Genomic DNA, 23,767 nt, shown 5'->3' with positions numbered 1-23,767 from the left:
CAGTCAGAACAAATATTTATTTATCCTGGAGGTCCTTTGCATGCCTACGTTAACATTTTTGATCTAGGCATTGGCATCTGTTAGATTTGTGTCTCCACTAACCCAATCAAACAATACAAACAGCAAAAAAAATGTATCTTTAAAGGACTCTGCAAAAAAAAACTCTTCTCAATATCTTTTGGAAGGAGCACATTGGAAAATTCTTAAACAAAACTTGGTGGTTTCATCCCACAACAAGTTATCTGCTCCACTCTCAAATCCACATGAAAATTGAAAAACAATGGACCTCAGAAACAGATATTGTCTCCAATGAATTTCTTAAGCTTAAGGGGAGAATGCGCTGGTGGGAATGTTACACTTTTTCAGTGACTTGGATAGATTTTGATCTAGTAGATGTTGCCTTAGTAGAAATGAGACTAGAGTTTGCTTTGGGTGTTTGCTGTCAGGCAATTAAACAATCTGACAGAGTGCCCATTGGTCAGAGCTACTGAAATTAGATTCTTGAAGTTGGGGGACATTGGCATGGGAGAGAACACTGATGTTTGTTAATTTTGTCTTTCCAGTGATTTGGAGGAAGATATGAGCCAGTGTCACAGATGTCAGAATCATGACCATCATCATGGAAGTAAATACGATAGTTTATGGACAATATGGAGGGATCACGGTTTCCTGCCATAAAGTCATTGCAGATTCTTTTCATACATCTCTTCTCAATATCCAGATGTGCAATGAACATGAACTTCACTGTGCAACACCAAGAGAAATTGACCATCATGCATTGCTTTTGATCTTTCAAAGATTCTATCATTCAAGAGGGCCTGTGCACAATCCTTAAATTTGGCTGCCCTTAGAAATACATCTGCAGTATCATGACAGGCAAGCAGTGTTTCTAATCAAAGGCTGCACAAAAGACTCAAATACAGTGCAGGCTTAAGTCTAGCATCATCAATATTTCTTGCCAGAATATCACACTTCACCTGTAAAATCATTCTTGCTTTCAAACTAAAGCTGTGCAGTCTTATGAAATTTTGGGGATCAATTTCTCATATGTCTGCCATTCTTAAATATTTTCCAGGTCAGAATAAGTTCCAGGATTTCTCCATGCATAATACACTTCTCCTTTAAGACACGCATGAAAAGTTGGCAATGTCTTTAAAGATAGTGTGACTCCATATGCTAGGTTAGTGCTGCTGTGTATTGTAATCAGGGTACCTAGAATGTTAATCTACAAAAAGGCATCAGAACCAATTGACATACTGTAATTACACTTCAAGGTCCCTAATATCTCCAGGGAAATATATAGATTTGGCCCAGCTAATAAATTGATCCAGGTTATTGATCCATGATGGTGAGAAAACAGTTTCTGCAAAATTTGTTAGCAAAATGTAATAAAAAGAACTGGATTTTCAGACTTTTAATTACTCCTGGAGAAGCTAATAATTTGAAACAAGTTCTTCAAAAATAACCGGTTTCCAAATTGCTACACACAACTGCAACTTCTCTCTTCTCTGTTCTTTTTCCATTCACTATTCTGGCTCCTCGCTTACCCCTTCTCCTCACCTGCCCATTACCTCCCTCTGGTATGCCTCCTCCTTCCCTTTCTCCCATGATCCAATGACCACTCCTATCATATTCCTTCTTCAGCCCTTCCAACTATCACTTCCAGCTTCTTACTTCATCCCCCCTCCCCTTTTCTGGTTTCACCTATCACCTGCCAGCTTGTACTCATTCTGCTTCCCCTACCTTCTCTCCCCTTCATTTCCTGTCCTAATGAAGGACCTGTTTATTCCTCTCCATGGATGCTGCCTGACTTGCTGAATTCCTCCAGCATTTAGTGTAGGTTCCTCAATATTTTCAGCATCTACAGAATATTGTTTAATATTATGTTTTATTTGCCTTGCATTTTAAAATGCACTTTACATGCCATGTTACAGTGGGACAAACTGAAATGTTTAAAATTTTAATACAATAAAATTTGCATAAAATCATATAGAAAAACATAATGATTTCAAGATTTACATTTGCTCTGTGATAAATACTATCTCTGGGAACAAAGTAAACTATTTTATTATCTATTATGCTGCTGTAGCTGTTGATCAGTAACTTGAGTTCTACTATTGTTTTTATAAATTGTAATGTCTTTAATACCATTTCCTTAAATTCTATATTTAAGTATTTTAAAAGCCTGTATGCTGGTTTAGTTAATTTATTTCCTAATTCTTCACTTGATGTTATCTTATGTGCTCCCAAATGAACTGCAGTGACTTCAAACTGATAATCAAGTCTGTGCTGATGTAGAGTTTGTGATATGCTGAAGTTCTAATTTGTTATTTTCACATAGTTCTTCTAGCATATAGTAATTGCACCTTTGCATGCTTTTAACGAAACTACATAAACACATTCCTGTGTTCCCAGTCCTTAAGAAGAACCTTGGCCTGAAACATCCATTGTTATTTCCACAGATGCTGCCTGAGCTCCTGTGTTCCTCCAGCATTTTGTGTGTGTTGCTCTTGAATTCCATTGCTCTGTACAAACAGCATGATTCTGAGTATAACTATCACAGGCACTGTGTGCAAAAATGAGCAATATGTCCTAAACAGATGATAAATGAGAACTTATAGCAAGGAATCAATACTCTTAAAAAAAATCAAAATAAATCATTCATGCTGACATCGTTCTCTCTCCTTCACACCAACTCTTTTTGATCACCAATTTTCAAATTATGGTGCTCAATTGACAGGCTAATTGCTTTAGGCACAACTGTTTTGTGCAGTGCAACGTTCCTAAAATCTAAACCAATCTTAAGGAAAAAGTGAGAGTGGCACTGTAGTGCAGTGCTTTACAGCACCACTGAGTTTGTCTATTCTCCTAATTGCTGCATGGGTTTCCTCCAGGTTCTCCAGATTCCGCCCGCATTCCAAAGACATTGTGGGCATGCGATGTTGGCACTGTAAGCATGCCGACATTTGTGGGTTGCATCCGGCACATCTTCGTACTTCGTTGGTCGTTACAAAAATGGCTCATTTCACTTTAGGTTTTGGCATTCATGTGACAAACAAATGTGGTCCTTAAAGGAATTCTGGACAAAATGGCAGCTGATTTCAGTGCATTAGTGCAGTAATAACTATTTTAGCAGAATTCTAAATACTAAGGCAATAACATCAGTTTGATTGGTATTTACAATTTTGTCTGAGGAAGGTATATCACAGCCTCTATCAAAAAACAGAAATTTAAATTCTCACTCTTAATCAAGTCAAGTAATTCCTAAATACAAACAAACTACTGATGAGAAGAAATCAAGATTGACACCACCAGAATAGTTAGAATCTGAGTTCACGTGGAAAAACAACTTTTAAGTTATTCAGGCAGCTTTAGAAACCACACCCTGGCCTATATAATTAGTCACCACTCTGGGAGAGGAGAGAAGGAATTGGTTTGGTATTGTTTGAAAATATATTACACAGCGTTAAATAAAGTAAATCATGGGCATTTTTTGTTATAGTAAAGTGACAATTTTTAATCAACAGTCTCTTTAGTAAAAATAATTGCAACATTGATACTGATTATTCTATTGTTTCATTTGCAAATGAATTGCCTAAAATTAGCTGTTAGATGTGAATTGCAAGCTGCTGTATGATATGAAGGAACCATCAATTAGCTTTCTAGTTAAATATGATCCATGTTACTGTTTGCATAATTACACTTAACTAAAAATTCAATTGACCTGTCCTTTAAATTTACAAAATAACAAATGAATCTCAATTAAAACTGAATTTCTGTTTCTATATATATATATTTTAAATAATCAAGTGGGTGCCTTTGTACACCCATTTAATTTTTTGAATTGTGAGATTAGTCCTGGAATTTAAAAATAAGTCGTATCTCTTTGCATTCTTCTACTCCTCTTCATTATGATCATACGCACTCCCTATGAACTTGAGGAACTGAAGACATACCTGTGTAGTATGCCCTACAGTCCAGTTCTTGAGGAGGAAGTAATCTACTGATTAAATATCTCAGTTTTCTCTAAAGCCCAACTGAAGATCCTAGTATCAAAGCTGAAAACCACAGCAGAGCACAATTTTATATCAACGTAATATTGGCATGCATTGTAACAAAGGTTAATTATGTACAGCAAGTATTCAACCACAGATTAATGTTCCAAAGCAGCAAATTAGTTGATTCAATTTTATAGTCCAGCATTTCAGAAAATAATCCAAATCAATTGAAACAAAAATCAAAAAAATACAAAGTTAAGATTCTTAAATATGTTATCTACGATGTGAAATTGATTTGAATAGTGATATAGTTCTGAATAATGTTCTTACCAGACTAAACTCCATTATAATTTCAGACTTCCCAACAAAATGGAGATTTTCAGATTATGCAGTTACATAATGTTTATCTTTCCACAGATGCTGTTGACCAGCTGAATGCTTCTAGTATTTGATGCAATACTGTCGGGTTTGGGTGAAAAACAGGTATAGAATGTTATTTTAGTTGTCCTAGTGGATGTGCACTTGAAATTCTCCAGTTTGATTTCTCGGTTGAGGGTACTGGGCCTTTGTTCCCTATGTGCAAAGGAATGAGTGTAATGTCATTTAAATATTCAGATTTCTGAATAGAACTAAAATATATTTGCCTCTGCCAGAAGTCACAGTCTGGCCATTTAGGATGATGATTTAAAAAATTATGTAAATATTCCAGGCAGGGATGGGTTAAGAAAAGTTAAATAAATAAAGGAAATGGAATGATAGGCAGAAAATCATTGTGATATTATTCAATTGACAACTTTTTCACCTTTTGACTGTGCACTTAAGGAAAAAAATGTTATTCCTTTAGGTATCTAGTCAGTTGAAATCCATTTCAAACAGTACTTAAGATTCCATCAAAACTGTTCTTGTGGGGTTGTACTGCTGTCTCAGGCACTGAACATAACTGCATGTACAGTAGTTTTGTTTTATATTCAAGCAAAACAAAGGTAAAATAGCACAATATTACTGACAATTATGCATTTAAAATTACCTAAATTAAGTTTACCAGTGACATAATCATCACACACCTATTTTGAACTAATAATAATTGCTTCACAAACATGTTTATAATTACGGAGGTGCCAAAAATGAAAACTTTTCCCAGCCCTAATCATTACATTGCGAAAGGTTATCACAGCTATTTCTTTCCATATTATGCTTTGTTCTGATACGGATTTCCTGAAGTATGAAAGAATACACATTTTAACCAGATCAAGCCTAACAAGGCAGATTCAATTCTCGCTAACAAAACTTTGCATTGGATTGTTGCATTGCACAAACATGAAGGTCTTTTCCAAAAGAACCTGCTGTGATATTATCTATTGGAACTTCCTACTCTGATCAAATGTTCACAGATTTTTATCGAGCCAGTTTATATAGTTGTTCATAATCTTGTTTCCCACAACAAAACTGGTAGGGGGCAGTGCAAATATCATTGCACCATGAAATCCATCTTCATAATGATCTAAGGTCACTTCTATTCCGGCATCTTCTAATCGCTTTGCATACATTATTCCATCATCTCTCAGAATATCATGCTCACAGGTCAAAATGTAAGCTTTTGGTAACAACTGCAGAATTTCTTTATCTGCAATTAGTGGAACTGCTCTTGGGTCTATCAGTGTTGGCAACTCCTTGATAACCTGTGGATTTCCCATTACCTGGATAACAGGTTTGAAGTTCTTTTTAAATGATTGTGGTAATAGTGTTGTCCAATTTAAGCGAGCTCGAATGGACGTCAGCTGACTTTGGTCTGAAGCTGTATGATTGTTGACCAACATTGCCTGGACAAATCCTGGATCACCATTTAGATACTCCAACCAAAAGCGGGCCATGACATGTTTGTTCAAGATGGGTGCAGCCATATTTTGTTGATAAGAAGGAGTATTGAAGTCAAAAGCCTGAAGCACTGGATAAATAAGAGCTTGAAGCTTGAGTCGGATGGTGATAGTTCTGTCCAGAACAAGCTACAGGGACAGAAAAAAATAATATATTAGAAAAAAATATATTAAGTAATGAAACAGGGATTGAGACTTGAGTTATTAGTATAGAATGGATAGGAAGGGACTATTTTCTATGGAGTGATGGAAGACAGTGGGATTATTTATAGAACTATATAAAGTAAAAGGGGGCACAAAAAAGATGGATTGCCACAGGCTTTTTATCCCATGATAGAGTAGTCTAACACTATTGGTTTGAGATGAGGGAAAAGATTTAAAGGGTACACAAGTGGCAAGTCTTTCCACACAGGCTTATGGAATGAGCTGCCACAGGAAGTGGTGGGAGGGGTACGTGGTAAAATTATGGACATGTACATGGATAGGAAAGATACATGGACCAAATACAGCTAAATCAGACAAGCTCAAACAGACACTTTGAACAATATGAATGAGTTGGGCTATAGAGCTTGCTTCTTCCTTGCTGTGGAACTCTAAGTTAAAAGTAAAATGCTGAAAATACTCAGCAGGCCAAGCACGCAAGGGTTGTGAAGCAGGAAAACATTTTATTACATTTTGTAACCCCAAAATATTAAACTAATTGGGAAACAAAAGTGATTGAAATGCAAGTCTAACTTCGTGTTTACTTTAAGTGAGCACACATGTACCACAGGCAATGTCAGGATGAATGCAATTCATGTATTTTTACATATAACCTGCAGTGAATTATTTAAGTTGACAAGAATGCTTAATCAAACAATATATTTACAATATTCTTCAAATATTACTGAAATATTAAATACACGACATATTTCATGTTAATGATATTAGTTCAGAACAGCCTCAATACTTCTGTATTAAGAATTTTATTTGACACATTGAAAACACATTTAAGGGAAATGCTAAGAAAATTTGAGAAAATGTTCCCAAGTTTCTGATGATATTAAACATTACTGAATGTATAGACTTTTAGAAACGTTCAATAATTTACCTTTACAGCTTAGATAATTACTTTTCTTAAATGTTTTGGAAAATAAGTTTGGTGGCCATCCATATGCAAGAGTGATGGGTTGTGTCCTGCTAATCAAATGTGTTGAACAATATCTGGTATAGCTCTGGAGCCCCATATATCATAGCAGTTTCTAATTATAAAACATTGGGTAAAGGAAGTGTATACTTTGCCAGCTTCGGTTTTCTGTGAGCCCTCGTCTCACCCAATTCTCGTCTTCCTGAACAGTTAGCCTCCAGGGACTTTAGCCATCAGCAGCTATGTCCCACCTTCCCATGTCGAACACGTTCATGTCATCTGCCACAAAAGATGGGATATCTTGGTGGCCAACCATTTTAATTCTATTTCCTATTGCATGATCCATGGCCTTCTCTACGGCCACAATGAGGCCACATTCAGGCTTGGAGGAGCAGTACTTCTTCTTTCCTCCGGGTGGCCTCTAACTAACAGCATGAACATCAATTTCTCTAACTTCTGGTAAATCCTTCCCTCCTTATCCCTTTTTAATTCCCTGTCCTGGTTCCCCTCTTACACCTCTTCTTCTCACATGCCCATCACCTCTCTCTGGTGCTCCTCTTCCCCTTTCTCCCACGGTCCTCTCTCCTCTCCCATCAGATTCCTTTCTCTTCAGCCTTTCACTGTTTCCACCCAACACCTCCTGGCTTTCCCATCTTGCCTGAAATGTTGTCTGTTTATTTCCCTCCACAAATGCTGTCTGACATGCTGAGTTCCTCCAGCATTTTGGATGTGTTGCTCTGTATTTCCAGCATCTGCAGAATCTCTTGTGTTTATGTAGCAATCTTCTCATTGCCTTTCTGATGCCCACTATTCTAAGTAGTTTACAGTTGTCCTTGTAGAGGAAAGATGGATCCAGCAGCCAGCACATTGCATGCAATGCCCTTGGGGATATAGGCACCATCCGTCAAACCTGGCCAATCCACTGCAACGTTTGTAGGCTTAGTCAAATTGAGCTCAACAGTAGCAAATTCCACAAATACATACATCTACAATTTTCAAAAATGTAAAATGTTACAGTGAGAGGTGTCATGCTTATTAACTGTAGCAGGTCAACTGATACTGAAATAAGATAACTGCTGTTTGTGTAATGCACAATTTACCTGCTGGCTCACAGCAGCAGCCAAGTTCCCTCCAGCACTGTCTCCAGAAAGTGCAATTCGATTTGGATCCACTGAATACCGTGACAAGACCTCAGGCTGTAGAAAATATCTAGTAGCACTGTAAACATCATTTATCTGCTCAGGAAAATAAGCCTCTGGAACAAGACGGTATCTAAGTTTAAGAATGAGCAATGCAGTTTCAGTTAGCTTCGACTTGTAAGATTTTACCAATAGTATGATTCAAAAGAACAAGAAACAATATTCACTTTCTACTTGAGGATAATTTAAATATTTTATATTCTTACTTATGTTCTTGTTTGAAGGATGGGGATTAAAAAGACCAAATTAATGGGCCTGAAAGTAGTGTTATTCCTTCTGGGTATAAATGCTTAATGTCTGCTCAAATCCAGTTAGTATTTGATCACTAATGGCTAGTTTCACTCAAGATTTTCTATCCTTACTAATGACAACAAGTTCTTAGAAGATTCAAATTACTTCCCCAAGTATTTTTTAAGTGTTAAAAATTAAATTCCTTCTAGATAAACAAATACATTTATTGCTTCCCTTTTACTCCGCTCTGGTTAAGAGTTCCTCAAAAAATTCTAAGCTTTTTCCCCCTTTCCTTCCTCCTTGCTGACTATTATATTTGTATTTTTATCACAGTCAGCAGGTTTCCTTCCTTAAAGATACAAATGCTGAAATAAAAATTAGGAGTTTAAATTTCAATATATATTTTGAAATGAAATTTTGTATAACAATTTTCAATTTATCTGACCATGTTTTGACCAAAACAAAACATAATCCTAAAATTACATTGACAGGAAAATTATCCTGTTATTTTGTGAATACTGTACTTACTCAATAGAGACAAGAACGGCCTTCATAATATTGGCCATCTTCTGGCAAAGGTGGTCATATGATCGCATTCCTACAGTAACACAAAATAAAAGGGGAGGACCATACTTGGAAGTTATTTTTTTCATGCTGATGACAGGTTTTAAGATTAATGCTTATCAGTGAATGAAGCAAGCCATTGTGGCCCTGAATTTCCACTTCTTGCACAGTTTCTTTCCGAGGACAGGGAATACGTCCCTGAATGACAGTACAAGTGAAGAAGTTCAAGGTCTAAATAGTGTACTCCTTTCAAAGTGTCTCTATAAATGAAGACGTGTGTTATGGACATTTCAAGGAAGGTGAAATAACTTATTTCTTCTTGTTCTAGTTCACTTACTTGCACTTCCCAAAGCCCAGCCTCCACCATGTATGTAAATAACGCTTCGTCTTAGTTCACCATTCGGCTTTGCCTTGGGTTCAAACACTCTGACTTGTACTCCATCAAATATTGTGTCTGTCACTTCAACCAATTCATTTGATTGTGGGGCAAGCATCTCAAATGCATTAATGACAAAATTCAGTGCTCTCAGGTGATGGCCAAGTCCCAGCTGCTGCACTAAATGACACTACAAAACAAAAGTGTTATTAATTGTACCCGTACCCATACTTTTGAAGCCAAACTTCACAAAACAACATACTTAATTTATTAATTATTACAAAAGTAAGGTTGAATAGAAATTTGGTACATGGGTTATTTTGTAATAACTTGTTGAATCTGCTGATTCTGCTTCAGCAGTCATAGTTGATCAAACAAATTTCTTTTTACAATGAAATACAGAAGTTTCTGCTAATGACTGGAAGTATTATGTTTATAAATAAAGGCTTGAAATTACCTTATTTATTTCTTAACACCATAGAATGTAGATATTTAGACACTACTGAGTTTAAATTGAGCTATTCGTAACTCAATGGTCAACTCAAAGTCAAAGTCGAGATTTTTGTCATATGTACAGGTTCAATGAAGAACTTACTAGCAGCAGCATCACAAGAGAAACATAAATTAAAGGTAAATTATACACAATTTTTACAAGAAAGCACAATTAGAACAATAAAACAAAGTCCATTTTAGTGCAAAGTGGATAAAGTTGGTCATTGTTGCTAAACTGTAATGATTATGGTTTTGCAAGTTGGTTCAAGAAGTGTCAACACAGTTGTTAGTTGTTATAACAAATACCAATCTTACAGTAACTTGTATGAAATAATACCATATACTCCCCATAATGGAGGAGTTGTGTTCATAGAAGTCCCTCCATTTCATTATTGTATTTTACATAAATTGAACCTTGACAAAAAATGATAAAATTTGCTGTTTCTGTCTTATGTTGTGCTTGCTTAGTTATTGTTTCTCACATAAATTCTGTAAGAATAAATTTTTGATCTGTAATGTATAATTTTGGTTGCAATTTGTAATATCTGTTTAGTTGAAGTTTCATTACCTAAATGGCTGTAATGCATAGGAATACTGTACAATTAAGAATAGTAATATTCAACACTGTGAGACCTTGAGTTGTGTGTTCTTCATTTGCAGATGTACTTAATTTCATTATTAGTCAATTACTACAAGATTCCTACTGCATACATTATTTTCACCTAATTTCTAAGCCCAGATTTTGGTGAGTGATCTCAGTTATTTAGTGTTTGGTATCCTTGTCCATGATCATTTTGACACCCTTTACAACTGGCATGTTCTGATTATGAGGCTTGAATACTTGTTACTCCATAGTGCATCATGTTCTAAGAAGAGAAAAGCTGCAATTTACAAGCTATAAATGGCAACCATGAACTTTCAGTACACAAAAAAATCTATAATGCTCTCCTGTTCACCCTTAGATCTGTCGTATCCTTTTGTCTTGCTGTATTAAACTCTATCTGAATTACTGGAGAGTGAAAACTCTCACATATACAGTATATACCTATATATAAAGTTAAATCTAGGAGCTCTTTCTCAATTTTTATGTTGCTCTTGTAAAACGACAAAGCTGTTGTAGCTATAACTTTCCAGTGTGCTATATAAGTGACTACTTAGTTAATATAATGACATCACTGCTTCTGGAAACCACAGTGGCTAGAAAATAGAAAATAGCATTACCAAAGGTTATACATTGCTTTGCTACTAACTATAAAATTACAGCTAAGCATATTTCAAATGATATGGGATGGGCAGTAAGTGCCCTTTCTCTCCTCCCTCCTCCACAGATATCTATTTGGGCAACTTTTACAGCATTCTACCTAGTAGTAGTTTATGGAAAAAGTAAAAAATGTTTTTCAAAACTCAACAACTTTAGTTCATTTATGTGGGATTTCGGAAAAGCAGATGTAATAAGTAAACATGTGAAATTTGTCCTGCTGAAGGGTCTTGGCCTGAAACGTCAACTGTACTCTTTTCCGGAGATGATGCCTGGCCTGCTGAGTTCCTCCAGCAATTTGTAGATTTCCAGCATCAGCAGTTTTTCTCTTGTTTGTGATATGAATTTTGTTCCGATTAGTAAACAATAATGTTACTGTTTGAGACCTTTGCAGTGTCCAAGTTTGGGTCCTTTGCACTGTCCAAGTTTGGTTATCATAACACAAAAATATATTTGAATAGACAGTAATATTGCACAAAGTACTTGAAACAATGTTTATACATATCAGTTCATGCTGCATTATCCATAAATAGCGTTATACCAGATTGCTAGTAATGAAATTTGTAATCACTTCTTAAAGCCCCTTTCCTTGGCAAGTGAACAAATATTCTGAAGTGAGACCTATCGAAGCAGAGCAATTGTTGAGTTGCCACAAGGTCAGCTGACCACCGCTAAAAATAGAGAAAATCAATGACGTGAAAAATCAAAGCCACGAGATTACACAAGAATATGGGCAAAAGGTCAGTGAATTGTCCTTTATAAATTATAAAGATAAAAAAACAAGTTAGAAAAATACAAAAGTCTTAATTTAAATGAATTGTTCTTAAAGTGCTGAAGCAAAAATGAAGCTTAGAGAGGATGCATAAAAGATTCACCAACATAGTCACAAGGATGAGAGAATTATGGGGAAAGGATGTAGAAGCTGTAGTTATTCTCTGCAGGACATGGGAAGTCAAGAGAGGACTGACAGAACTGTTTAATATAAAGTGGAGTCTAAACAGAGGCGATAGGAAGGTGGAAAGAGTAAGAACCAGAGAGAACTGGAGTCCAGATAATCAAGGAAATAAGTGATTTGAGGAGAAAATTATTTTTAAAAACTGAGTGTTTATTAGCTGGAATGAATAGCTTAGCAGGGTGATTTCAAGAGAAAATAGGATCGGTACATGAAAAGAATTGCTGTGCTGCAGGGAATTGGCAATGGAACAGAAAGCTGGTATGATCTCAAAGGGTTGAATGATTTTAGCATTTTATGTTTCTAATATTTCTCAGTGACAATTCTAGTAAAAAGAGATTTTCTCCAATATGCGCTTAATGCTCAATGATTTACCAAATCTCATTCAAAAACAAGTGTTTTTTGAATTCCAATTATATTTGGACTGAAGATGAAATGTTTCATTAAATCCATTTTTTATTGGTTTAAATAGACAACAGAACAGTTCTAAAATAATATTTCATATACTGAATTCAAACACCTATCTTGGTAATCCAGTTTGATGAAGTTTAAAATAATATTTATTGCACCTGAATGCATTACATTCAGTTCAAACAAATCTTAGAGAAATTTCGTGGACTATTGTCACTACTCCTTCTGCAGATGGTGCAATAGATTGGAATGAAAATGTAAAATAGAAATGTAAGGATGACACCCTACCCTGACCAAATTCCTTCTATTTTATGACTAATACACATGTGGATTTGGATGATGAAATTAGTGTTAAAATTATGCTTTTGATTTGAATGTTCTCGCCAAAGACCTCCTGATCTCTGTGGAGCAGCCAACCCTTTTCTTTGAAAGCAGTTGCTGTCAGCCATCACTTCCAAGACATAACAGTGATGCATGCATTTAATAAGTCACAAAGTTTTCTTTCAATATTGCAAAGTGAAAGGCTCCAAAATCAGTAAAATTACACAGCTTTCTAAATAACAATGTTACTTGTCGCAAGATCAAGGTTACCAAATAAATTGCAAATGTTTGAGGTTTCCTCCTTAAAGCCAATTTTGAGTTTTGCAAAATCTTGTGGTAAAAGCTGTATCTAATTATCATTAATATATAGTATTTAATATTAATATTAAAGCATATGACATTCTTATATATTTATAATGAATCTTCACATGCTGTGAAAGACTTGGATGTCTTTTCTAAATTAGTATGCTGCATTCAAATAAATCTACAAACGTTTGTATGCCCTTTACCCAAGATATAACTCAATTATGTTTCTTAGAAATTAGGGCAGAATGATGACAGAAATGACCAAACTCATATTTGTGTATTACAAAAAAAAAGTTAACCAAATATATTTTAAGGTAACAATGTAGTGATACAGAATATCCATGCCTCAGACTTCGCACTTGGTTTAGTTACACCCACATCACGATCAACAACTGTGATGATAAAAAAATGTCATATAGATTCATGAAACAAATAACGTAAATGGGTATACCAGGTTTCTCCATTGAGCAAGGAGCTACTAATGTAATTTTTAAATTTAGAATATTTAAAGAACTGTTTTTGGTCCACCCTACTCCACAACTGGTCTTAAGCTGTGCATAAAACATAAGCTGTTGGTTTTGACCTCCTGTGATTAATACATACCTCAAAGTTTATAGTCATTTTAGGAAGGGATGTATTCTGGAAAAGTCTTTTTGAAACTCTACATTACTGTTTATCTTGTTTACCTCATGCTCTTCACTTTGGTTCCGTAACATGTCAGTAACAGGTTTAAGGGTACAGTTCATTGGATGGTCACCACACTTTCTTCTCCTTGTATGGGGAAAATGCTTGGTGACCATGCTGAATGTTGTCATGTCAGCATAGGGCAAGCAAATCTGAAAACAGACTGTTTCCAGCAAACTGAATCTGTCACAAACTAAAAATCTCGTTTATACAAGGTTACACCTCTAGTTTTGGAGACAAGGTGCCACCACCTGCTGTGCCATATTAATGAATCCTAGCACTTTCTGTAAAAATTGATCATACTGTACCAGAAATATTTTGTTAGTTTTTAGATTATTGGCACTTCAGGCAAAAATAAAATTATTGTAACTTATTTTTGGCCAATTTAATACAGAATTTTAAAATATTAATTTCAGTTGGGGTGTTCCAAATATAACATCAATATTCAAGCATTGAGTGCATGAATTATCAGGAATGACATTAAGAAGGAACCGTCATTGATGTTATGTTTCTGAGGATAACACTGAGAATAAATCTAAAGAACAAAAGACAATAAACTCTATTAAAGTTAATGAATTGTCCAGGCAAAATATTCTACCATGGAATTGGTGTTCATACGCTAGCTCTCAAAATCCAAGAGAATAGGAAAGGAAATGAAGGGTTAGAATTGTTGACAAAATTGTTCAAAACAGTAAGGACTGTGAAGTAAAATTAGGAAATACTGGAAATATTAAACAAGTCAGAAAGTTTCAAGGGAATAAATCAAATATTTTAGGTACAAGTTGCAGTTTTGAAAAAATGGCCTCCATCCATCTGATTATCCTATTTCCAGTATATTTTTGTTTTTTTAATATTTTGGTTAAATATTGTCAGTGCCTATCCTGTGTTTGTAATTGTCTTCAGCCAAAAGATCATGCTCCTCCTGTTAAATTTCCGTCAATGATTTATAATTTTTTTTTGCAGTTGCATTGCAGAAATGTAAAACAAGGAATAAAACTACTGAGTCCGTATCTGCCAAAAATGTGATAATGCAGCTTAAACCCACTTAAGAACCCTTGCTTCTTAGCTTTGCAGTTTAGGGCACATCATTTGTTCTTTTTCAACAGTGATGAGCTTTCGGTTATACTGTCCTTTAGTCAAGGTGAATTCTTGACCTCTATTTTTTTCAAATACTCTCTAATCCTTCTAGAAAAATAGTGTAAAGCTTTCCCTGGTTATTAGTGCTTTTGCTAAAAGGAAATAAATATTTTTTCATTCTCTGTTCCATATAAAGGCCTGAAGATAATCTTTTCTTCATAATGAAACTACTCCAACTCTAGCCACATTCTTTTAGATCTTTTCCATGTCCTCACTAATGCTAACACAATATATTAGTGCATCTTATACTCTAATTATGGTCCATATAATGTATAGAGCTCAACCATGACCTCCTTCAGATATTTTATACATAGAATATACACACCTCTTGTTGGTCTGCTAAATTGGTGAAGATAAACCAGGAGCATCTAAATTAGCACATCAACATTAGACCTCCCCACTGAAGATGAACACTTCTGCAGGTGAGGGTTGGATATTTTATGAAATTATTGCAAGCAGTGGAAAACCCTATTGCACAGATGGAATGGAAGGCAACTGGGCTGAGAACTTCCTGGAAGAGGAGTTGCTGAATAATGGTAAGGAATCACCAAGTGATTTTCAGGGATGAAGACTGTCCAGATCAGTGACAATGAGTGGGATGAAGTTCAACTGAGGGTGAACATCAGTAATGAAAAGTTAAAAGAAAACATTTATTTAGAAGACACCTCAGATTCTCCAAATAGGGCTCTTCCCATTAATTTCAAAGCAGCCCTAAATGCTTCAGTCAAAATCTGTTTCGATCCTCAAATGCACGAAAGAATTTTGTGCAAGTTGACATAAGTTTTGCACTTCTCTGTCATACCCAAAGTACCACATTAATCACCAAATCAAATCCATATTTTTAAAGATCCCTGGACCAATTCAAAAATTATCACACTGTTGAAACCTTCTCCCTCATTCAACAGTAACAGGAAACAGATTAATTGGGTCATTCGTTTCACTGGCCTTTATGTAATTTTGATTTGTGTTGAACAACCCAATTTGCCTGGGAAGCAACCCCACAAAATAATGTTTCGGTTTTCATGTGACACGGGCCATCTTACAGGCGAAATTCTTATATATTATACATAAATTGTAAAGGTAAGGAAAACCAAAGATCCCGATAAATATAACTGGACCTTTAAAAGAAAAATAAAAGAACGATACAGTACTAATTGACGTGCACTGCTATATACCAGTTATACGCGGTCCACCGCCTGCCAGGCTGCCACTCCTAGCTTGATCATCATCACGGGGTCCTACGCGGATTTAGTTCGAAAAAATGATATAATGCACAGTAATTTAAATGAGTTAAGGGATAGGACGCATGTACATAGAGTTCTACAACAAAACAGGAAACACAAATAAATAACCCCATTATAGTCTATTCTACTGAAATACTTTTGAAATAATGAACGCATTCCTTTAATATTTAAAATGGTCATTCTAATCTTTGATTTCTCAGCAACCTGTTGGGAAAGTAGTATGAATAGAAAGAGAAAATATACCACATCCTGCACTCCTCTGAACGTTGCATCCAGCAGCATCAATTTCCAGGGTTCGGACAGCGAGTTCGGAATTGGAATGTAGACATAGTAAGCTGTCAAAGAGGCAACAATTAAGATTACTCCGAGTGTTGCTCGCATTGTTGCAGAATCTGGGGGAAAGGGTAAATACTGAGAGAAATACAGTCACTCATTTCTTCCGTTCCTATTATTGACACCGGTAGGACAGTCACCAATTAGATCGATTTGGGTTTGTTAGTTGACCTATCAGACGAAGAGGGCGGAAACAGGGTTTATTGTAACAACAGCCGTAGGTGCTACCGGAAGGAATAGTTACGCAAGTAATACAGAATACAAAAATATCATCCAGTTAATGAAAACGCAATCAAATATGGTTTTAAATTAATGCTGTTTGGGAGCTGCGTAATTGAAGATCACGAACTTTAGTCTTTGTGCATACGAAAAAAATCTTGTGTTGGTTAAACAAACGGCAGTTTAAATTCCTGCTGAAAGAATCATTTTCGCCTTAATGCAATGCGATCTACGACTGAACTTTCAAGCGCTGACAGGAAATTCGGAATATTTTTATTATTTCACCGAGATCCAATCCCAGTCTGACTTGCCGGTGACGTCACCGCCGCCCAGTCCGCCATCTTTCTTGCAGGCAACGGGGCGCTGAATGTTCGGGCTTGTATTCGGCTTCCCGGGACGATGCCAGTCTCGTGTAGTGCACTCGACTGTAAAAACCGCTTCAAGAAAGGAAGCGGCATAACTTTTCACAGGTATGCAGTGAGACTGCTAGAACGCTGTTTTGGGGGGTTGATCCTCCTCTAGGCCTCATTAAAGCTGCCTTGATGAATCCTGGCTTTATTTCCTTGTCTGAAAGGCATACTGTTCTTTTGTGTGCTTTGGGAAGTTGGGTGGTGATTTTAATCCTACTTACTCAAGAAAAGCAATTTTTTTCAGCTCTTGAAAACAGGACCTCTGACCAGTGATCTCTGCAATGCTGTTACTGTCCAGTTTTACGCATTGCTGTGGATATTATGTGTTCTTTGTTAAATTAATTTTAATTGGGATTGTATGTAGTCGGTTTGTTTAAAAACGTAATATTCTGGCATCGATACATAACCTTTTCATACAAAAATACAGTTGCATCTAATTACCAAACACGAGGAAATCTGCAGATGCTGGAAATTCAAGCAACACACACAAAATGCTGGTGGAGCATAGCAGGCCAGGCAGCATCTATAGGGAGAAGCACTGTCGACGTTTCAGGCCGAGACCCTTTGTCAGGACTAACTGAAAGGAAAGATAGTAAGAGAGTTGAAAGTAGGAGGGGGAGGGGGAAGTGCGAAATGATAGAAGACCGGAGGGGATGGGATGATGCTGAGAGCTGGAAAGGTGATTGGCGAAATTGATTCAGAGCTGGAGAAGGGAAAGGATCATGGGATGGGAGAGAAAGGGGGATGGGGGAGCACCAGGGGGAGATGGAGAACAGACTGGGAGACCGTTTCGCTGAAAAAGCTCCCTATGCGACTCCCTTGTCCACTTGTCTCTCCCCCCCCCCCCCCCCCATCCCTTCCCACCGATCTCCCTCCTGGCACTTATCTTTGTAAGCGGAACAAGTGCTACACCTGCCCTGACACCCTCCCTCACCACCATTCAGGGCCCCAGACAGTCCTTCCAGGTGAGGCGACACTTCACCTGTGTGTCGGCTGGTGTGGTATACTGCATCTGGTGCTCCCGGTGTGGCCTTTTATATATTGGTGAGACCCGACGCAGACTGGGAGACCGTTTCGCTGAACACCTATGCTCTGTCCGCCAGAGAATGCAGGATCACCCAGTGTCCACACATTTTAATTCCACATCCCATTCCCATTCTGATATGTGTATCCATGGCCTCCTCTACTGTCAAGATGAATCCACACTCAGGTTGGAGGAACAACACCTTATATACCGGCTGGGTAGCCTCCAACCTGATGGCATGAGCATTGACCTCTAACTTCCGTTAATGCCCCTCCTTCCCTTCTTACCCCATCCCTGACATATTGTTTTTTTCCCTCTCTCTCTGCCCATCACCCTGCCTGTTCTCCATCTCCCTCTGGTGCTCCCCCCTCCCCCTTTCTTTCTCCCAAGGCCTCCTGTCCCATGATCCTTTCCCTTCTCCAGCTCTGTATCACTTTCGCCAATCACCTTTCCAGCTCTTAGCTTCATCCCACCCCCTCCGGTCTTCTCCTATCATTTCGCATTTCCCCCTCCCCCCACTACTTTCAAATCTCTTAGTATCTCTCCTTTCAGTTAGTCCTGATGAAGGGTCTAGGCCTGAAACATCGACAGCGCTTCTACCTGTAGATGCTGCCTGGCCTGCTGTGTTCCACCAGCATTTTGTGTGTGTTGCATCCAGTTACCACTGGTTTTGCCAGATATGTATTTTATTAGGGAAAGTGGAAAGATACAGTTAGAGCAACCTCCCTTGCAAAAGTTCTGTCACTGGATTTCAAGATTTGATATCTCTATCTTATCACTTTTTAAAAAGTTGTGGTGGATTGCTGAATGATTTACCCATTACGGCAGTGAATCCAATTCAACACGCCCTTACGGATCTGACTGACTACATGGATAAAAATATGATTCCACATCCTGTCATTCTGCACCTCCAGGCTCCAGCTGGTTGACTTGAGGAATCACTGGTGAAGAGATACAGAACAGGTTCCATTCATCTCAATCTCTTCCCAGCAAAATGTGTTCTTGCAGTGGAAAACTTCTCTATTCATTGGTTTGAAAGAAAAGTTGTATAAATTGAGAATGGGTCAAGAAATCAGTTTCAATTATTGTTGCTCTGAAGCGGGGGTTCCCAACCTTTTTTTGTTGTGGATCAATACCATTAAGGAAGCAGTCAGTAGAAGCAGGTCGGGAGCCTCTGCTCTGAGGGAAGAGGGCCTTGTTCTGTTGGGATGTGCTTCCATTGGAGTAGGCTGGGACTTAGCATCCTTATGAATGGAATAACTAGAGATATTGTTGAGGCTTAAATAAAGTGGAGTGGAGCGGTGAGTGTTCATGAGATGATAGTGCTAATGCAACCCAGAGTCTGTCATAAAGGGACAGAACATATTGTATGAGTGTGTGGCTATATCTCCAGTTAAGTCAAAATTAAAAGAACTTTGTCTAAATGCACATGGAATTCGTAATAAGCAAAATAATGTTACAAATGGGAGATAAATGGGCGGTGTGAATGCTTGCACAGTGGTTCAGGTCCCTCTGACCTCACTATCAGAGATTTTCCCACTGTTTGACCTCACTATCAGAGATATTCCCACTGATTCACCTCACTATGAGAGACCTTCCCACTGTTTGACCTCACTATCAGAGACATTTCCACTGTTTGACCTCTCTATCAGAGACATTCCCACGCTTTGACCTCACTATCAGAGATATTCCCTCTGACCTCACTATCAGAGATTTTCCCACTGTTTGACCTCACTATCAGAGATATATGGTTTAATCCTGAGCTCTGGTACTGTCTATGTGGAGTCCTTCCTGTAGCCCCGTGGGGGTCCCTCTGGTTTCCTCCCCATCCCGGGGTGATTGACAACCAAAAACGCTCCCCATTGTGCAGGTGAGTGGTTGGATCTGGGAGGGGGAGGGTAAAGGGAATATGGGGAAGATCAACCATGGTATTTCTGTAGGGGATATGGTGATCTGCATTTTATTAAAATTATCAAGTTGTACAGCATACAAATGGGTCTTTTGACCCCTACGTTCATACAGACCATGTTGCCAGTCAATATTAATGCAGATGTCTGCATTGTTTCCATATGCCTTTGCTCAGTCAAGTACTTGTATTGATGCCTTTTAAGTGTTGTTACTGTTCCACAGTCTTCTCTGGCAGCTCATTCCAGATACCAACAATAATTTGTATGAACAACATGGCCCTCAGATCCCTTTTAAACCTTCCTTTCACCTTAAACGTAAGCCCTCTAGTTTCAGATGGCCTATCATGGGAAACAGACTCTGGTGGTATACCCCATCCATGCCTCTGAAGCTATATCCCTCTATTATGTCATCTGTCCCCATCTTCTCGTGGCTCAAGTTACACAATCTGGGCAACATCCTATGAATTTTTTTGTACCCTCCCTGGCTTAATCTCATTCTTCCTACATCATATCAATCAGAAATGTTCATAATACTCTTAAGTGCAACCTAACTAATATTTTCTGAAACTGTTACATAATGTCATAGTTACTGTACTCAGTGCTTCATTCAATTAAGGCAAGTACCTGATATGCCGCCTTCACTAACCTATCTACCTGTGTTATCACATTCAGGGAATGATGCTTTTATACTGCAGTTAGTTTCTATTCAACAATACTTTCCAGAGTTCTGCCATTCACAGTGCAAGTTCTGTTTTAGTTTTCTTCCCCCATATGATCAGTTTTCTGACTCAGCAATGCATTAATTTTCATATCTGAAGTACTGCTGATGTAATGATTGGTAATTTTGTGTTTTGGACTTGAATTTGTTCTGTTGAGATCCTTGAACTGATGAACTCATTTAATTATGAGTTTAAGGCACCTCAACGCAATTAGGTCATTGCTGATAGGCAGCTATATAGGTAAATGCAGAGGTTTGTTTTGATAGATATGGCAACTCAGAACAATATGAATCTAAAATTCCACTTTTGATCTGTCATATTGATCTGCCTTATTTTGGGTTGTGTTGTAGGTTTCCCATTTCAAGACCTGACCTCATGGCAAAATGGTTAAAAGCAGTGGCACGAGAAAACTGGGCACCATCACCAAGGGCAACTCTTTGCAGTGATCACTTCATAAAAGAGTGTTTTGAAGAGCGGAATGATAGAAGGCATTTAAAATTTTCCTCTGTACCAACTATATTTCCACCCCCTAAAAATAAGGTATTGTGTCTAGTATTTATACTGTTAAATAATTTTTAGTAATGTTTATTAAGTATAAATTTTCAATATACTCTTTAAGTACTGTATTTCCAAGTGGCTACAAGTACGTCTTTTGTTGGCTGGTAATAATCATATGCTTAACTTTTTAGGCTTCCATATATTAAGATCAAATTTTGATTAATTTTCTGTCAATTCTGACAGAATTAATCTAAGTAGTTGAGTAACAAATGCATGTTACTCGTAAAATGGTTAAGAAGTTGCTCTCTAAAGCCAGATACTGGTCCATTTTCATTAACTACTGCTGTCCCAAAAAGAAATTCAGAAATTATCTTTTATGGGAATGCTGAATTGCTATATTCTAATTGGCTACAGAAGCAAAGAGTGTAAAGGAGAGATGTTGCAGAGATGCACAAAGGTGCACATTTGTACGTAGTTTGAGGATGAAGGGAAGGGCTGTTGATTCTTGTTCGCGTTCTTTGAAAAGTAATCATGTTGTTTTCTTCAACGATGCATATGAGGAATATTTGGAGTGTTTACACTATTTCAGAGATGGACCATACAATGTAAAGTCAATTATTTTTATTCAAATATTTTCACTGATCTTATTTTTCAGGCGACAGGCTCCAGAAAGTCAAATAAAGTAAAGACTTATGGTGGACACCATAAGGAATCTTCAGATGTGGAGATGTCACTTTTGAATTCACAACCTGCTTTAATTGATGAAACATTAAGTCAAACAATCAGCCCAAATAAGGTAACAAATGAACAGTCTCCATTAACACCAGACACTCTCAACTCAGGGCGACTAGCTCAACTAGCTGCAGCAGCTGTCTTAAATTTAGCAGAATTCTCTCAAGTATTGGAAATGCCTTTGAAGCCTGAAGAAGAATCTTCACAGGTTCTTGCTGTCTTTAACTGCAGTGCACAAACTGAAACATCTGGAACAGAGGGAAAAATGGAATCAGTTTCAGGTGAATTAATTGTAGGTCATTCAGAGGCAGCACCTCAAGATTCAGCTGCAGTTCTGTGCTCAGACGCACTCCATTGGACAGCTAACGTATTATCAAGACCTGAAGTACAATCGGATACATGTACCACACTTGTAGATTCGGTGGATGTATCTGCTGATGTGTTGCCATGTTTATTCACATCATCTGCTGATCAAGCAGCTGACAGAGTAATAATACCAGAAGAAACAACTTGGATATCTACAGAAGTACTTATCCCAGAAACACAGACTCATCATCTAACCCCCGCAGTCCAGCCTTCGGAAGAATTGCAGTGTTCCGCTGAGAATGTGCTTTCTTCTCAGGGTGACCAAGATTTGTCAGGAATGACATTTCCTCAAGATCACAGTTACTTTATGAGCCCTTGTCCCGATACCATCAGGAGAACTTTAGAAAAGAAGCTTGCCTGGGAAAGGAAGAAGAATGAAGAACATCGGCAAAGGTTTAGAGTACTTCAACAAAAATTGAAGAGAAAAGAGCAGAAAATAGACAGTCTTACCAAAATTATCAATGAGCTGAGAGAAAATAAAACTGATGATTTATGGAATACTAATGTATTGTAATAAATGGGGGCTGCTGTTTGAATAAGTCCAGTTGCAGAAAAGGTTGGGCTGTATGGAGGACAAATGGATGAAAAGTTCTTTTTAAAAAAAAGTTCTTTAAAATGCTTTTTTTTTATTAGTTTTTTTTTATACATTTTCTACATAGCTACAGATAAAAACCCCCAGATCAAAATGAAGAACATTGATACAGTGCAAAAATAAACATACAATAACAATATGATACAAAGAAAGATAATTGAGAAAGCACCCAAATTGAAGACATGTAAAATTAGTATCCTCCCCAAGCCCCGCAACCAAAAAAAAACTCCAGACCAACCACAACACAATATAGAGAATATAAATCAGGACAATCAAACCCCCAAAACTGTAAATACACTTAGCAACAGAAGATATTAATGCCTACTACCAAAAAAAAAGGAGCTGAAAGCAAGGGGCCGAAAAAATAAAATTCTTTAATGAGAGGAAGTTTGCTATATTTCACTAATGTTAAGTCATAGTAGCTTCTGAAGTTGGTGTGTGTGTGTGTGTGTGTGTTGCAATACGTTAATGAATTGAAAGCTGCAATGTAATTTTGCTGGCAGGGCTTGATTATTCTCTTAGAAGATTTTGTTCCATGCAGTGCCCTGTGACACAATTCAATAAATTGTTCAACCTGGTTTCACAGTTGTGTATCAGGTTTTCTGTGTTGGGAGGGGTGACGGTGGTTGTTGAAAATTGTCTATTTCATTTTGAATTACTCTGCTGGATCCACAAGCCAGTTTTCAAGTTTGCTTGGAGTGTATTTGTATTCTAAAATGCAGCTATCCACATTGGTGAGCTAGAAACATTCAAATTTCAATTACTGGGTGCTGAGCTTTTATTTTGTTAGAACT

At 37.3% G+C, this 23,767-nt stretch overlaps 3 protein-coding genes across 4 annotated transcripts in view; 2 read left to right on the top strand and 1 right to left on the bottom strand.

Moving 5' to 3' along the window:
• Window positions 1-2,188, top strand: part of LOC132378911 (coiled-coil domain-containing protein 150-like) — a 148,858-nt gene extending 146,670 nt beyond the window's left edge. For both annotated transcript variants that reach the window (XM_059946269.1, XM_059946241.1), the window contains one exon: window positions 564-2,188. In XM_059946269.1, coding sequence (XP_059802252.1) covers window positions 564-566 — 3 coding nt within the window. In that variant the 3' untranslated portion in view covers window positions 567-2,188. The remainder of the gene's footprint in view (window positions 1-563) is intronic.
• On the bottom strand, window positions 579-16,671 carry LOC132378938 (neutral cholesterol ester hydrolase 1-like). Its single transcript, XM_059946312.1, has 5 exons — window positions 16,417-16,671; window positions 9,330-9,558; window positions 8,957-9,026; window positions 8,099-8,270; window positions 579-6,001 (listed from the first exon to the last, which is right to left on the bottom strand). Exons 1-5 carry the CDS (start codon window positions 16,552-16,554, stop codon window positions 5,384-5,386), a joined length of 1,227 nt encoding a protein of 408 aa, XP_059802295.1. The 5' UTR covers window positions 16,555-16,671; the 3' UTR covers window positions 579-5,383.
• A 157-nt stretch (window positions 16,672-16,828) lies between these two features.
• LOC132378944 (peroxynitrite isomerase THAP4-like) lies at window positions 16,829-23,551 on the top strand. The gene is made up of 3 exons (XM_059946326.1): window positions 16,829-17,195; window positions 21,136-21,325; window positions 21,939-23,551. Exons 1-3 carry the CDS (start codon window positions 17,125-17,127, stop codon window positions 22,893-22,895), a joined length of 1,218 nt encoding a protein of 405 aa, XP_059802309.1. The 5' UTR covers window positions 16,829-17,124; the 3' UTR covers window positions 22,896-23,551.
• The last annotated feature ends 216 nt before the right edge of the window (window positions 23,552-23,767 follow it).

This window comes from Hypanus sabinus, chromosome 2 (genome assembly GCF_030144855.1).
Source record: "Hypanus sabinus isolate sHypSab1 chromosome 2, sHypSab1.hap1, whole genome shotgun sequence".
NCBI lineage: Eukaryota > Metazoa > Chordata > Chondrichthyes > Myliobatiformes > Dasyatidae > Hypanus > Hypanus sabinus.
Note: the sequence above shows the minus strand (reverse complement) of the source record. Positions and strands in the feature narration are given on the sequence as shown.

Coding starts and splice junctions, on each gene's coding strand:
- LOC132378938 (XM_059946312.1), bottom strand. CDS start 16,554: ATGCGAGCAACACTCGGAGTAATCTTAATTGTTGCCTCTTTGACAGCT. Junction 9,559..16,416: donor TCAGAGGAGTGCAGGATGTG/GTATATTTTCTC, acceptor TTTGTTTTGTAG/TGTCATTTAGTGCAGCAGCT. Junction 6,002..8,098: donor CTGCTGCTGTGAGCCAGCAG/GTAAATTGTGCA, acceptor CTGTCCCTGTAG/CTTGTTCTGGACAGAACTAT.
- LOC132378944 (XM_059946326.1), top strand. CDS start 17,125: ATGCCAGTCTCGTGTAGTGCACTCGACTGTAAAAACCGCTTCAAGAAA. Junction 17,196..21,135: donor AGCGGCATAACTTTTCACAG/GTATGCAGTGAG, acceptor GTTGTGTTGTAG/GTTTCCCATTTCAAGACCTG. Junction 21,326..21,938: donor TTCCACCCCCTAAAAATAAG/GTATTGTGTCTA, acceptor CTTATTTTTCAG/GCGACAGGCTCCAGAAAGTC.